The sequence below is a fragment of the Rhinolophus sinicus genome, chromosome 13 (genome assembly GCF_057876585.1).
Source record: "Rhinolophus sinicus isolate RSI-liver-muscle chromosome 13, RSI-T2T, whole genome shotgun sequence".
Lineage (NCBI taxonomy): Eukaryota > Metazoa > Chordata > Mammalia > Chiroptera > Rhinolophidae > Rhinolophus > Rhinolophus sinicus.
Window position 1 is genome coordinate 25,139,249 of NC_142513.1, and position 15,377 is coordinate 25,154,625.

A 15,377-nucleotide genomic window follows, 5' to 3' on the forward strand; every position below is an offset into this window, starting at 1 on the left:
TTAACTGAAATATTGTTTTTTTTCTAGATGACCACTCTAGAGTCCACCTGACACCAGTTGAAGGAGTTCCAGATTCTGATTACATCAATGCTTCATTCATCAATGTAAGGAAGTCAAGCTTTTCTCATTATAACTTGAACGACCATTGGCTACCATCTACTGTCACCTTCCCCATTTCACATTAGGAAGAATATTGGTCATTTGAAGTTTTCCCTGAGGAGTCTAATTTTTTTAAGTGACTGAAAAAAATTTTTTAAAGATCAAATAGTTTAAAGTGTATTCTTATGCTTACCCTGTCATCATCCCCAAATGTTTCCCATGTAGAAATCTGAATCTAAACGAATACAGTAAGAGTCAGTGAATCCTTCATTGAGCTTATTCATAAAACTAAGAACAAAAGTAGGCCTTGCCATGTACAGTAAAAATAGTAGAAAACAGGACAAGAGTATCTGACAGGGTAAGTCTAGTTCATAGTACCTACCATGAACCACGGCCTGAGAGAAGAACTGAAATTGGGAGGAGGTTTTTAGGGGTGATTTAGAGAATGTTAATAGAGGTGGTGTGAGAGATTTGAGTGTGTTTTATAGGGTGTAGGGAAGGAGTTAGTAGAGAGAGAGAGAAAGTGTGTGCACGCGCTAGCAAGAACAAGCCTGACTACTGAAGCAGGATGCATGAGAAGAATATTAATGGAATTTACTGCTATGTTCATAGCAGCATTAATCGCAATAACCAAAATGTGGAAGCTACCCAAGTGTCCACTAATGGATGAATGAATACGCAAAATGTGGTATAAATGTACAATGGAATAATTCAGCCTTAAAAAGGAAGGAAATTCTGACAAATGCTGCAACATGGATAAACCTCGAAGACATTATGCTAAGTGAAATAACCTACCAGCCTCTGCCAAGCACACTAAGCAAGAGGCGCTCATGAATGAGACAAAAGACCAGGAAAGAAGAGCATTTCAGAGGGCAAGGAGGAAGCATTTGGTGGTCAGCAAGGTTAAGTACAAATGAGAGATCTACTGAGAAAGAAGGAACAGCTGTGCTTTGGACTTGAAGTATAGGGCTAGACAGTGTCCTTTGCTGAAACAAATTGGGGCCGTCTGTCATAGGATGCCAGTTATACTTACCAAACCTTTTTTCTCCCCAACTTTATTGAGGTATAATTAATATAACAAAAATCAATCCATTTAAAGTGTAGAATTCAGTGATTTTTTAAAATCAAGTTTACGAGGTTATGTTGCCATCACCCTAATTGTTTTAGAACATTTTTAACAGATTTGTTGAGATGTAATTCATATACCATAATTTTCACCCATTTAAAGTTTACAGATCAGTGATTTTTAGTATAGTCATAGATGTGTGCAGCCATCACCAGTCAATTTTAGAACCTTCTCATCATATCAAAGAAGAAAAACCCTATACCCTTTATTTAGCTAATGCCTCTTAGTTTTAGAACATTTTGCTTACCCCAATAAGAACCTTGTTTTCCATATATATAGTTAATCCCATTCCCACCCTGGTAACCACTTACCAAGCCCTTTTTGCAGAGAACTAAGATCATATGTGGATCTTGAAGGGAAGTGGTACCAGGTACCATGGAGTGGGAGTAACAGTCCGTGGGGAATGGGACTTGTGGTTGGGGGAACACAAAGGTCTGAAAGTGAACCTGACATTGGTCACAGGAGACAGACAGACAGTGGCACAGTTGGTGAGTGGGCTTCCAGCCTGGAGTCTTCGTAGAAACCAGTTTCCTCACTTACCTTGAGATGTTTAAGAGTATATTGGGCCCTTAGAAGTGGCGTGTTTTGTGGTGGTGTTGTTTTTATTAAATTTATTGGGGTGACATTCGTTAGTAAAATTACATAGGTTTCAAGTGTACGTTTCTATAATACATCATCTATATGTTGCATTGTGTGTGCACCAGAGTCAGTTCTCCTTCCATCCACTTTTTTTTTTAACTGGTAGGAATGTAGCTACTACCTAGAGTCAGCTGGGATTTGACTTTCAGAATCCAAAGACATGTCCCAAACCAGGGAGCCACAATTCATACACATAACACTAGGAAGATCAGTAGTTTTGCCTCATTCTAGTTATACTTACTGGTGAAGCAGTGCCACCATATGACTATAGGCATGCTTTCCTGAGGGACATATGGCACACTCTTGGTAAAGATGGGTCGGAAGCGCTTTGGGGCTGAACCCTCCAACCATGCCCTCAAGCTATTCATGGCCCACATGCTCCGGTGAGAATTTAGCTGTGACTTCTCGTGGAGCATGGATATGATGCAGCTTAACATACTCTGAGCTTCTCAGTTTTTATTTCAAGTTTCGTACTACAGCAGAATGCAGTATCCTGAATTAAGGCTTTCTCAGTTTCCATCTTCTAATGATTAAAAACATTTGCAGAAACTTAAATTCCTTTCCTCAGTAAAAATTTTAACAAGCTTCCTGTTGCTGACGCTGAATATGTCCATCTCCAGGCCTAAAGCTTTCTCCTTCTGTGCCGGGAGGCAACCCTGCCCTGTCCTTGTTTGAACTGGAATAGGAAGTGGCTTTTCAGACTCAGGCGCCTCCTTTATTCTGCCACTGCCTTGCAGACTTGTATTTTCATTGTCAACCTTGGTGTGAGCTGATGTCCCGTCCATGAAGCTGCCTCCCTCACTGCCCTTCTTACTGCTGTCTGAGAGCAGGCAGAGGGTGATTTACAATCCTTAAACCAAACGATTTTTCACTGACGTAGGACTTCTCCAGTGTACACTACCTTTAAACAATGAGGGTGGAAAGATGTATAACTGAAATAATAAAGACTGAAAAAGGAAGTTACTGCCGGTTGTCAGTTTTTCAGAGGTTCCTTTGCTTCTCCTGCCTGTGGTGGAGAACCCTATTGTCACACACTGGAGCTGACCCACCATACCCACAGGCTAGTCCCAGAAAGTTTTTGCACCTTGGTAAAGCATCATCAAGAAAATAACCCTTTTGCCTTCCTAGTGTGGGCCTAGCTTCATCCCTGGAACCAACACATACTCGTATGTTTCTGCTTTGGAGGGTTCATATCCATTAACACTAAGACCCGGATTGTCAGCCTCGGCGAAAGTACCATATTTCCCCGAAAATAAGACCTAGCTGGACAATCAGCTCTAATGCGTCTTTTGGAGCAAAAAATATAAGACCCAGTTTTATTTTATTATAATATAAGACCGGGTCTTATGGAATATAAGACCCGGTCTTATATTATTTTTGCTCCAAAAGATACATTAGAGTTGATAGTCCAGCTAGGTCTTGTTTTTGTGGAAACGGTATCAAAAACAGGCTCTAATCTAAGATTTGGTATTTGGATAGTCTTCATTAATAATTCACTTTGAGAAGACTACAAGAGCATGTAATCTTTGTAATCTTTGATTCCTGCTATCCAAAACTAATCCCTTAGAAATTTCTAGAATGGAAATCCTTTTTAATTGCCTAAAGCTTTTCACAAAGGAAGTTTTGTTAACTGGTTGGGAGTCTGGAGAATTTCATCCCAATCCATTTTTGGCTTTCACTTTCTTTTTCTCCCACCCTTCCCTCCCAGGGCTACCAAGAAAAGAATAAATTCATTGCTGCACAAGGTAAAGTAATGATAATTTTCTACTCTTGGTCTTAACTATGAGCTCATAGTGAGTTTGGGTTATTTCTTCCAAATGCTAAATAGATTAATCAGAATGCAGCAACCTTTTTGTAATTATTGCTATCTGAAAGAAATGTAATCCACCTTACAAGTTTATAACTAAGAGCCTTCATCTTGACTTAGTATTCAGGGGCCCTTTAAAGGAAATCCTTTTGTAAATGTGCTCAAAAAGACATGAGAAAGCTACACACACACACCAGGGGGGAAAAAGACTGTAATCTAATGAGGCTCTCTATCTTGGGGCCCTTTGGGAGCATTGGGTTCTAGCAAGGCTGCTCAGAGTTAGAATTTGGAATCAGCCTCGAGAGAGAATTGGCCACCTCACAGGGTCCAGGCTGGCTCATCACTGCCCTCCATTCATGGGCCTGAGCTCCACTATTACTCACAGATAAGTGGTCTAGGAATCCTCAAAGCAGGGACCCCATGCCATGGTCCTGCACATGCTCTGTACACATTTCCACAGCCTGCTGTTCTAACAAGTGGTGTCACCCTTGGGAGCCTAGCAAAAGATGTTTGCAGTATCAACAAAGTAATTGATGTTATGATCCATCTAAGCCCATTTAATCACTCAGCAAATATTTACTTATAATCTGTTATGTACCAGGCACTGGCCTAAGTGATGGGTATATGTAGGGGAATAAATCAAGATGTGGTCCCTGCCTTTTTGGAGCCTTTAGTTGGTAGAGGACAATTTACAGCAAAATTAACAAAAATTTTGTTAAGTAGCTATACTCTTGAATATGGTAACCAATTTTAATTAAAGTTAAATAAAAATAAATTCAGTTTCTCAGTTATACTGGTCACATTTTAAGGCTCAATAGCCTCATGTGTCCAGAGGCTACCGTAGTAGTGCAGATATAAAACATTTCCATCAAGTTCTGTTAAGCAGTACTGTATAGACATAAAATAAACATGTAAAATAAAATAGAAATTGAGGTAAAGTAAGTTGGGGAAAGCCTCAGGTCGTCCTTGCCCTTGCAGTCTCCCACTGGGGTCTGGCTGTTGCCTAACCAGGTCCTGCTTTCCCTTCCTCTAGCCATCTGTCAATCCATATCCATCCTCTGAGGCCCAATTGAGCTACCACCTACTCAGTGATGATTTTGGCACCAACAACCACGTGTAATCTCTTCTCCTCATTATTTGCCATGGGACTTTGTTCACACTAAAATATTTAATATAATAAGGTCACCTGTGACTTCCTGGTGGACCTTTTCTCAGACTCCCATCCTCTTGATCCTCTCCACAGTACTTCACACTCCTTGAAACTCTCCTCCATTATTTCCTGACATTTGATTATCTTAATTTTTCTCACTTTTCTAAATGTTCCTTCTCTGGGTCTTATTCTTCATTCTGCCCCTTAAATGTAGATTCTCCCCAAATGTGTGGGTGACTGCTCCCTTGAAACTCCATCTCTGTCTTTAATGGCACCATTTTCTCTGTTCTCCTGCCTCTCCATCTGCTTCTTAGTCTCTTTCCCAGGCTTTTTATTCTGTCTGAATTTGAATAACACTGAGTATCCCCAGCATTCTGTCTGACCCTTTCTTTTCTTTGTATTCTCTTGGAGAGACCTCATCTAATACCTACCTCTATTTGACTGGCTGCTGCCTCTCCTGAGCTCCTAAGCCACATTTGCAAACTACTCGTAATTTTGTACTACTCCGTCTGGATACCCCCACATACTATTTAGATTCAACATCAGAAATTAAAACATGACTCTTCCTTAGCCCCAAACTGCCTTCCTCCCATGTTCTCTGGCCGTTGCCATGACTGGAATGTAAATTTACCTAATCAACCAAGCCAGATTCGGAGTCATCCAGTTCTCCCTATCCCTTAATCTAAATATGACTGGTTCTCTTGTTTCTCCAAAGTCTGTCTTCCCTAATAACACTGCCTTACTTGTCTTTTCTTCTAGCTCTGTGGCAGTGGCCTACTGCCCCACCCTTGCGCCTTGCATTCCTTCCACCAAAATGGCCTCTCTTTGCAAAACTTTTGTCAGGACACTCGTGAAAATTTTATAATGATGTTCTGTTATCTGTAGAACAAGCCTTTTTTAGCCTGGTACCCCTTTAGATTCAGGTACCTTATCTATCTTTCCAGCTCCATCTTCTACCACTCCATGCACTGTACACAGACCTCACTGAACTCCTTACCTCTCAGACGTCTCATGCTCTTTCTTGCTGCTAGCCCCCAACACCTCTGCCTGGAGTGCCTCTTCTCCCTGTGCCCCCTTTCTGAACTCCAGTCTACCTGATCTACCTCTTCTAGGAGAGTTTTCCTGACCTTGCCAGGCAATGAAACAATTCTCTCTGTACATCTTTCTGGTATGTGTTCACTCTATCATTATTTTTCTTTGTAATACCTTTTTAAAATTTTTTACCAAAGGGAATACAAAGTTTAAGAAAGTCAAAAGGTATTGCAAGGCTTATAAAAACAAAGTTCTCCCTTTCTCCTTTATTTTTTTAAGTCTAATGCAACCATTTTTATCTGTTGACTTATGATAGATGATAATTTATTTAATTATCTTATAAACTATCTCACACTCAGTCAGACAGACATGCATACACATGTCTCTGTTCCCCATTCTCCAAATAGAGTTAAATTACAATTCGGGGTTAATATAACATTTGTTATTTATACTGTTGTTACTATACCAATATTATTCACAGCTGAAGCACATAATATATGATTTTTGGGGGTATAGTTTTTGGTTTTCCTCTTTCCAAGAGTTAATAATTGACCTTTTTTCCTATTCATTTAGTTTTGTATATGCCTAGCATTGATTCCCCCCCCCCTCCCCCATCTCTTCTCTGGAAGTACATATTTTCTCTCAATATGTTCAGATACATGAGGTTTAATTTTTTTATCTTGGCATCCTTCTTTCTTCAGTTCCATTCTGGATTGGTTGTCCCCATCCCCCCAGCAGTTATCCTGAGCCTCCCCTTCACCAACACCCTGGAAATTCCTTTAGCCTCCCTCTTGTATTAGATCCCATTTCTTTCTCTCTCTCTCTTTTTTCCCTCCTTTTTGTTTAGAAATCTAGTGGCTTTCTGGAAAAATCTGTGTGGGGGGTAAATTTAAAATTCCAACCTGAGTAAGTTACCCAACCTCTCTATGGTTGATGACACCACAGAGCTTGGTAGGAAGGAGTAAATGAGATCTAAAGTACTTAGCTCATTATCCGGTCCCTCGTGGTATTTAGTGAGCAGTCATGATTTCTAATCCTCAACTATAATATCCTTGGGAGACACTGTTCATGTTCTCTTTGTATTTTAACAGCCTCACACTCGCACTTTACCTCCTAGTGAAGTGCCTGGCACATACATGATGGATACATGGGAAATGTTCAGTGAGCAGGTGTGTGGATGGATAGATGTATTGGATATTTAGCTGGGGACGTGTGGGCACAGGCTTCCAAAAGTCAGGAATGAATGTTCCCTATTTCCCAGCATCTTTTCTCCCCTTGCTGTGTGTTCTCATTTTTTTGCTATTGGCTGCTTTAGGACCAAAAGAAGAAACGGTAAATGATTTCTGGAGGATGATCTGGGAACAAAATACAGCCACCATCGTCATGGTGACCAACCTGAAGGAGAGAAAGGAGGTGAGTGGAGAAATTTGATAGGAGGGCCCCTGATACACACATGGCCGGCAGAGGTATTGCCCTGCTGGAACTCTGTGTTTGAGCCTGGGCTCCCGTGCCAGTCGTTCGTGCAGACAGAACCCAGGCCCATGTGCCTACCAGACTTGCCTATGTCCTAGAAGCCTCCAGTGAACCTTAGGGGTGCCTTAGGGCACGTTTCCTGTGTTTGGTAGTCAGACAACTCACCCTAAGGGACCTTCTCTAGTTCCTTATTCCCCTGGTTTCCTGTCACTCCTCCTGAGTCAGCAGAGGGAGCTGCAAGAACTGAGACCCTGCAGGGTGCAAGGGAAGCTGAGGCCCTGGCCTGATCCTGTAGGCAGCTTTCTGACTGGTCCTTTTCTTTCTGTGGCTGCCAAGTCCATGCCTGGCCAGCTCCATCACTGGGTCACAGCCAACACCAGTCCTGAATCCTGGATCAAGATCATGCCCCAGAGAGGAATCTCCATTCATGACAGTTTTTCTCCGGGATGGCCCTTGAGTCACCTTGATTCACGCACTGGGGTGTTGGGTGTATTGATTAGATGTTCCACAGTGCTTAGGAGGGATAGTGTTAGGGCTGGGCTTTAGATTCAGTTCCTACAACCAGACTTGTGGCTCTTGGAAGCTATCCAAGGACCAGTCACCAGAGAAGACCTTGGGCCTCTCATGGCAGGTTTATAGTCTGCGTCGATCCACCCTGGTGGCCTCTTCATAACAGGTTGCTGGTTCCAGAGATTCAGACAGGCTTGCCCCTAGAGTATGACCTGGAACATTGTGGAATTGCAGATTTTGTAGGTAAAGTGGCTTCTGATTTGCCCTGAATTAAAGGAATGGGCGTGGGAAAGAGCGAGAAATATAGGATTAGGGCTGTGCATAAGTTAAGAGATTGTGCTAAAAAGAATGAAAGCTAAGGAACTTGAAAAAAGAGCAGATAAAACAAGTCTGCAGTTGACTGAGGGAGAAAAGAGGTCATAGGGCTTTCCAGTGACTTCATTCTGTGCTTTTGTGGTCCTTTCCTTTCATGCCCAGGTGGGGAGGTCTGAGATCAGGGGATGCATGTCTGTTCTTTTCCAGTGTAAGTGTGCCCAGTACTGGCCAGACCAAGGCTGCTGGACCTATGGGAATATCCGTGTGTCAGTAGAGGATGTGACCGTCTTGGTGGACTACACAGTGCGAAAGTTCTGCATCCAGCAGGTACTGTCTCCTACCTCCTTCCTTGGTCTTTGTGCAGGATCTGCTGACCATTAAGAGGGTGGAACAGGCTGGGTCATCCCCTCTCTTACTCAAGGTGATCAGGAAAGCTGAGTTTGCGGTGTGTTTGGACTCTGAAACCAGAGATCTGGCTCCCAGGGAACTTCTTTGTCAGAGCTAAGGGAGGAGGATTTTCGTGACTGGGAAAAACAGTATTATTGAAATGGAGTTCGATCATCTTCGGTATGAACCAAGTGCATCAGGAGGTGGTGTAATTGTCTGAGTACTTGACGCACTTCTCCTTTCTTACTTCAGAGGCTCCTGAAATCAAGGATGTGGTGGACCCTGCTCTTGGCCCTCCAGAGCGACCCTGGGGCCTGAGCAGAGGTCACCTTCAGCTGCGGGCAGGGTGGTGCTGTGAAAGGGGGGCTTACCAAGAGTCAGGAGACCTGTATTTTAGTTCTGACTTTGCCATTTTCTAGTTCTGGGACCTTGGCTGGGCCATTTAACTTTTCTGAGTTTCATATTCCACATCTATAGGCTGAGAATAACACTAACAGCCCTGCCTGCCCCATAAAGTTCCTGAGAAGATTCTCAGGTTCATCATTAAAACTTTCTTGGGTACACTCTCACTTCCCCCATTGTCACTGACAACCACAGCTTGCCCTGGCCCCTGCTCCTTACCCTCCCTCCCCTGGTGCTATCCCACCCACCACCACGGCCAACACACAGGATCTCCTCACTTCACAGGTGGGCGACGTGACCAACAGAAAGCCACAGCGCCTCATCACTCAGTTCCACTTTACCAGCTGGCCAGACTTTGGCGTGCCTTTCACCCCGATCGGCATGCTCAAGTTCCTCAAGAAGGTGAAGGCCTGTAACCCTCAGTATGCAGGGGCCATCGTGGTCCACTGCAGGTCAGTGTGGCCTGACCCTGGGCTTCCCCCCCATACCACATTCTGTTCCCAGAATCCCAGAGCCTGGGAAAGCACAGGGGCCCTGAGAGGCTGGCATAGAGCAGATGAGCTGTTGGGGGCCCTGGGGCAGCAGCCCGAGAGACTTCTCAAGTTTTGGTGCTGGGTAGAGAGCACTTGAGGAAAGAGGGAAGGACAGTCCTCCAAGATTGGGGATGGGAAGACAACTGCTGTGAAGCCAGGAAGCTAGGTTGAGTGCTACCTTGTGTACTGGGAGCCTTCAGACACTTCTAAGTGTCATGGTTCCCTGATCATGACAGCTAGAGGTAAGGAGTTCAGGGTACAGTGGGGTTTGTTAGTTCCATGAGAGTCCCACCTCTGTCCCATTCAGAATTAGAATTTAGACGCCTAAGAAAGAGCCCTGGCCTGTGCTTCCTCCTCCCTGTGTGCTTCCACAAGGCATGCTGGCCATCCATTAACACCCCTGTTCTCTGGCTACAGTGCGGGTGTTGGGCGAACAGGTACCTTTGTCGTCATTGATGCCATGCTGGACATGATGCATACAGAGCGGAAGGTGGACGTGTATGGCTTTGTGAGCCGGATCCGGGCACAGCGCTGCCAGATGGTGCAAACAGATGTGAGTGATTTGCAAGTGGGGGCATTCCAGAACCAAAACGTGCCCATCTCACGGATTACTCAACCTCCCAGGTTATTGGGAATGATCATCACACAGTGTGATGAAGGGCCCTTACAAATTATGTATTAAAAGCGACATGGTGCACAGAAAAAGTTGTGCCTAGGGGAATTGGGAATGCAGGTGTCCTTGGCACAGGGCTCGAGGATAAGGAACAGGTCCTGAGGGAAGCAGGCATGAAAGCAGCCAGGACAGCCAGTGCCACAGAATTGTGGTGCAGCTCAGCCATGTCTGGGAGCAGCATTTGAAATGAGCTCTGTGGTTAGGGCATGGGGTTCAGGGGGCAGAGCACTAAGGCACAGGTTTTGTTTTGTTTTGTTTTGTTTTGTTTTAAGATTTTTATTGGGGAAGGGAACAGGACTTTATTGGGGAACAGTGTGTACTTCCAGGACTTTTTTCCAAGTCAAGTTGTTGTCCTTTCAATCTTAGTTGTGAAGGGTGCTGTTCAGCTTCAAGTTGTCCTTTCAGTCTTAGTTGTGGAGGGCGCAGCTCAGCTCCAGGTCTAGTTGCCTTTGCTAGTTGCAGGGGGCACAGCCCACGATCCCTTGCGGGAGTCGAACTGGCAACCTTGTGGTTGAGAGGATGCGCTCCAACCAACTGAGCCATCCGGGAGCTCAGTGGCAGCTCAGCTCAAGGTGCCATGTTCAATCTTAGTTGCAGGGGGCGCTGCCCACCATTCCTTGCGGGAGTCGAGGAATTGAACTGGCAACCTTGTGGTTGAGAGTCCGCACTCCAACCAACTGAGCCATCTGGGAGGCAGCTCAGGTCAAGGTGCCGTGTTCAATCTTAGTTGCAGGGGGCAGAGCCCACCATCCCTTGCGGGACTCGAGGAATTGAACTGGAACCCTGTGGTTGAGAGCCCAGTGGCCCATGTGGGAATCGAACTGGCAGTCTTCGGAGTTAGGAGCATGGAGCTCTAACCGCCTGAGCCACCGGGCCAGCCCGAGGCACAGGTTTTGTGTGTTACCACATTTTGACTGCCCTTTCAGACTATCGAATCTGTGCTCTGAGAACGAGCAGGAGTTGAATTTGTCCTCTCCAGGCGTCCATTCTAGTAAGATACCAGAGTAGGACTCTCCCTCCCAAGTTAAGCACCCCCAGGGAGACTCATGCGTCACTGAATTGGGACGAGAGCAAATCATTTTATCACTGCTAGATCAAAGGAGAATGGACTGTAGGCAAATGGGGGTGGGAAGGAGTGGTCTGGTACCATAGGGACCATGCTATGTGTAACTGAGAACTCGGGCACCATCCACATTTCAGATGCAGTATGTCTTCATATACCAAGCCCTTCTGGAGCATTATCTCTATGGAGATACAGAACTGGAAGTGACCTCTCTAGAAACACATCTGCAGAAAATTTATAACAAAATCCCAGGGACCAGCAACAATGGATTAGAGGAAGAGTTTAAGGTGAGTTGGAGCTGAAACACCTCTTTCAGGTTGAAGGATTCATGTGATCTGAGGAATATATGAGATGCTTGACTCCTTGTGATTTACCAGCAAATGATGAATCCCCTTGTGAGGCATGTGGGTGGTTAAGAAGGTGGGTCTCTGGCCCTTTACTCATACCCTGGTCATTCTCAACCCATCCTGCATGTTAGGAACACTTGCGTTTTATTTGGGTGGGGGTGGGGGGTGGGGCCAAGGTTATTTTTCTTAAGTCCCCCAGACTCCCTCCCGTCACCATTCCTGGTGACTATAATGTACAGCAAGAACAAACGTTTTCTGTAAAGGGCCAGTTAGTAAATAATGTAGGTTTTGCAGGCCATACGCTATCTGTTACAACTATTTAACACTGCTGTTGTAGCACGAAAGCAGCCATAGACACTATGTAAACAAATGAGCATGGCTGTTTCCATAAAGCTTTCATAGGCAGCAGTCCAGGTTTGGCCTGTGGACCGTAGATTGCCAACCCTTGCTGTATGCATTAGACATTGGTTCTCAACATACCTAGGAGTATTTCACACACCCCTCAATCAAAGTGCTCCCAAAGGCAATAGCTTCTGGGTTGGGGTCGGGAAGACCACATTCCTTAAAGCAGGTCTTCTCAAACTGTGAGTACCCAGATTACTTCAGGATCCTGTTAAGATGCGGGTTCTTATTCAGCAGATGTGAGTTAGGGCCTGAGATTCTGCATTTCTAACAAGATGAGGCTGATGCTGCTGGTTTTTGGGCTACACTTTGAGTACGAGTAGCAAGGATCAAGAATGGAGTTGAGGGAGAAAAAAAAAAAAAGAATGGAGTTGAGGAGAAACAACCAAGATGGCACAGTAGGTAAATGCTGTGTTTACCTTCTCTCACAACCACATCAAAATTATGACTAATCTACAAAACAACCATTATTGAGAATCGCCTAAAATCAAGCTGAACTGGAGCCTTTCAACTAAGGACGTGCAGAAGAAGCCACCTCCAGACTGGTAGGAAGGTCAGAGACGCGGAACGGGCTGCTTCCATATCTGCATGTGACCATTAAAGATCGGGAGGGCTATTTGGGCTGTGGGGTTCCCCCCCCCCCACCCGTCCTCTAAAGGAGCGAAATCTCAGCCCCACTCCAGCCCAGGGTTCCAGTGCCGGGGAGAGAAGTCCCCATAATTTTTGGTTGTGAAAACCAGCAGAGATTGTGAGTGAGACTGAGTGTGGCTGTACTCACAGGCGCTCCTCTTAAAGGGATCGCACGTGGACTTACTCACCAATGGAATCACTGATTCTGAGCTCCAGCACAGGTAGCAACTGGAGAAGAGACTGGGACATACGGGGATTGGGATGGAGCGGGGTGGGGGGTGGGGGCAGGGGAGGGGACTGAGTTGTCTAGCTTCAGGACAAGGGTGGGAGGGGCAGAATCCTCCCAGACGGAGAAGCTGGTGGACACTATTGTTTCTTTGTTGAGCCCTCCCTCTTCTCAGCATGCGGATGCAGGCAGCCACCATATCTTGAGTCTCTGCCATATGTTCGCCACACCCTGGCAATTTGAGACCTGGCCCTACCCAACTTTTGGGCACACCCAGGCTGTTTTCAGTGACTTTTTTGTGTAGACCACCTGCCTTGGTTCAAGCTGCAGACTTTCCTAGGGTCTCTCAAAGGTTCATGGAACCCAGACAAGCAGCATCTGGCTGAGCGGCCCGAAGCCGGCACTAGCAGCAGCCGGCCTTGGTTCGGGCCTTGGCCTTTCAAGGTGCTTTCAAGCACAGCACGGATGGCAGCCATCTGCGGATTTCTTTCTGGCTCCCACTGGATGGCCCAGGTGGAGCACGGGCTGTGGCTGAAGTAGACCTACAGCGGATCCCCTCCAAGGTGGTCCTGGGGCTGGCACCCCCAGTGGCCAGCTTGAAAACGAGCTGGAGCATCACCCAGCCACCTCCCAAGTACAACACACCCACGGGTGGATTGGGCAGGAACCAGAGTCCTGCTGAGGCTTATCCTGCTCTGTATGGTCAGCCCTGCAACAACCCTTCCGCTGTAGTCAAGGCCAGTCCTCACAACCAGTGAGCCCAAGGGTCAGTCCTTCATATTGATGTGCAATTATCAACCAAGGCTCAACTACAAGAGGAGGGCACACACAGCCCACACAAGGGACACAGCTGGAGTACATGGCTCAAGTGACCAGAAAGACTGTGCCACTAAATCCCACAGCACACCTATTACATAAGGCCACTCTACCAAGACTAGAAGACATACCAGCCCTACCTAATACATAGAAACAAACACAGGGAGGCAGCCAAAATTGGGAGACAAATAAGTCCCAAATAAAAGAACAGAACAAAGCTCCATAAAAAGAACTAAGCGAAATGGAAATAAGCAATCTGTCAGATGCAGAGCTCCAAACACTGGTTATAAGAATGCTCAGTGATCTCAGGGAGAACTTCAACAGAGAGATAAGGAGCATAAAAATGGAGATAGAAACCATAAAATGAAAACCAGTCAGAAAAAAAGAATACAATAATGGAAACAAAGAATATATTACAGGGAACCAGCAGTAGATTAGATGAAGCAGAGGATCCAACCAGCAATGTAGAAGATAACATAGCAAAAAACACCCAACAGAGAAAAGAAACACCTGACAGCAAAAAAAAAAAAAAAAGAATCCAAAAAGGTGAGAGTTGAAGGCGCCTCCGGGACAATATCAAGTGTACCAACATTCACATTATAGGGGTACCAGAAGGAGAAGAGCGAGAGCAAGGAATTGAAAACCTCTTTGAAGAAATAATGACAGAAAACTTCCCTAACCTGGTGAAGGAAATGGACATACAAGCACAGAGTCCTAAACAAGATAAACCCAAAGAGGCCAACACCAAGACACATCAGAATTAAAATGCCAAAGGTTAACTACAAAGAGAGAATCTTAAAAGCAGCAAGGGAAAAGCAGTTAGTTACCTACAAGGGAACCCCCATAAGACTGTCAGCTGATTTCTCAGCAGAAGCTTTGCAGACAAGAAGGGAGTGGCAGGAAATATTCCAAGTGATGAAAAGCAACGACATACAACCAAGATTGCTCTACCCAGCAAGCCTGTCATTGAGAATTGAAGAACAGCTAAGGAGCTTCCCAGACTAGGAAAAAGTGAAGGAGTTCATCACCAAACCAGTATTACAAGGAATCTTAGAGGGGCTTCTTTAAGATGGGAGGGGGGTTAAGGATGGGTGAAAGGGGAAGGGATTAAGAAGTAGAAATTGGTTGTTGTACAGTAGTCATAGGGCAGGCTTTCCTAGGGTATGGTGTAGCATAAGGAATATAGTCAGTAATATTGTAATAACTAGGTATGGTGCCAGATAGGTACTAGATCTATCAGGGTAACTAATGGGAATGGGGTTGGGGGGAGGGTGAAAAAGGTGAAGGCATGAAGAAGTATAAATTGATAGTTAATACAGTATGGGGAATATAATTAACAGTGTTGTAAAGATCATGTAAGGTGCCAGATGGGCACTGGACTTATCAGGGGGATCATTTCATAGACTGTGTAGATGCCTGACCACTGTGCTATACACCTGAAGCTGAAGTAGAATAATGCTGAATGTCAACTATAACAAGATATATAGGTATATAGTCACAGGATGTGGATTACACCATAGGGAAGATAGTCTATGGTATTGTAACAGCTGTATAAGATGTCAGAGGGATAGTAGTTTGGGGGGTATGTTATCACTTTATGAGGGGTTTAAATGTCTAGTACGTTGCTTTGTACAGCTGAAACTATAAAATAAAAAAAAAGAATGGACTTCAGAATTGGGAAGAGAGACGTACATTCGAATAAGATTTTCTAAAGAGTCCAAGATAGCCTCTGTGGGTGAGAAAGCAA

At 44.9% G+C, this 15,377-nt stretch overlaps 1 protein-coding gene across 3 annotated transcripts in view; it reads left to right on the forward strand.

The window, feature by feature from the left end:
• Positions 1-15,377, forward strand: part of PTPRA (protein tyrosine phosphatase receptor type A) — a 124,375-nt gene that overhangs the window by 102,154 nt on the left and 6,844 nt on the right. For all 3 annotated transcript variants that reach the window (XM_019733785.3, XM_019733783.3, XM_074317758.2), the window contains 7 exons: positions 28-104; positions 3,573-3,609; positions 7,169-7,266; positions 8,359-8,478; positions 9,226-9,392; positions 9,891-10,026; positions 11,347-11,496. In XM_019733785.3, the coding sequence (XP_019589344.2) occupies positions 28-104; positions 3,573-3,609; positions 7,169-7,266; positions 8,359-8,478; positions 9,226-9,392; positions 9,891-10,026; positions 11,347-11,496 (785 nt within the window). The remainder of the gene's footprint in view (positions 1-27; positions 105-3,572; positions 3,610-7,168; positions 7,267-8,358; positions 8,479-9,225; positions 9,393-9,890; positions 10,027-11,346; positions 11,497-15,377) is intronic.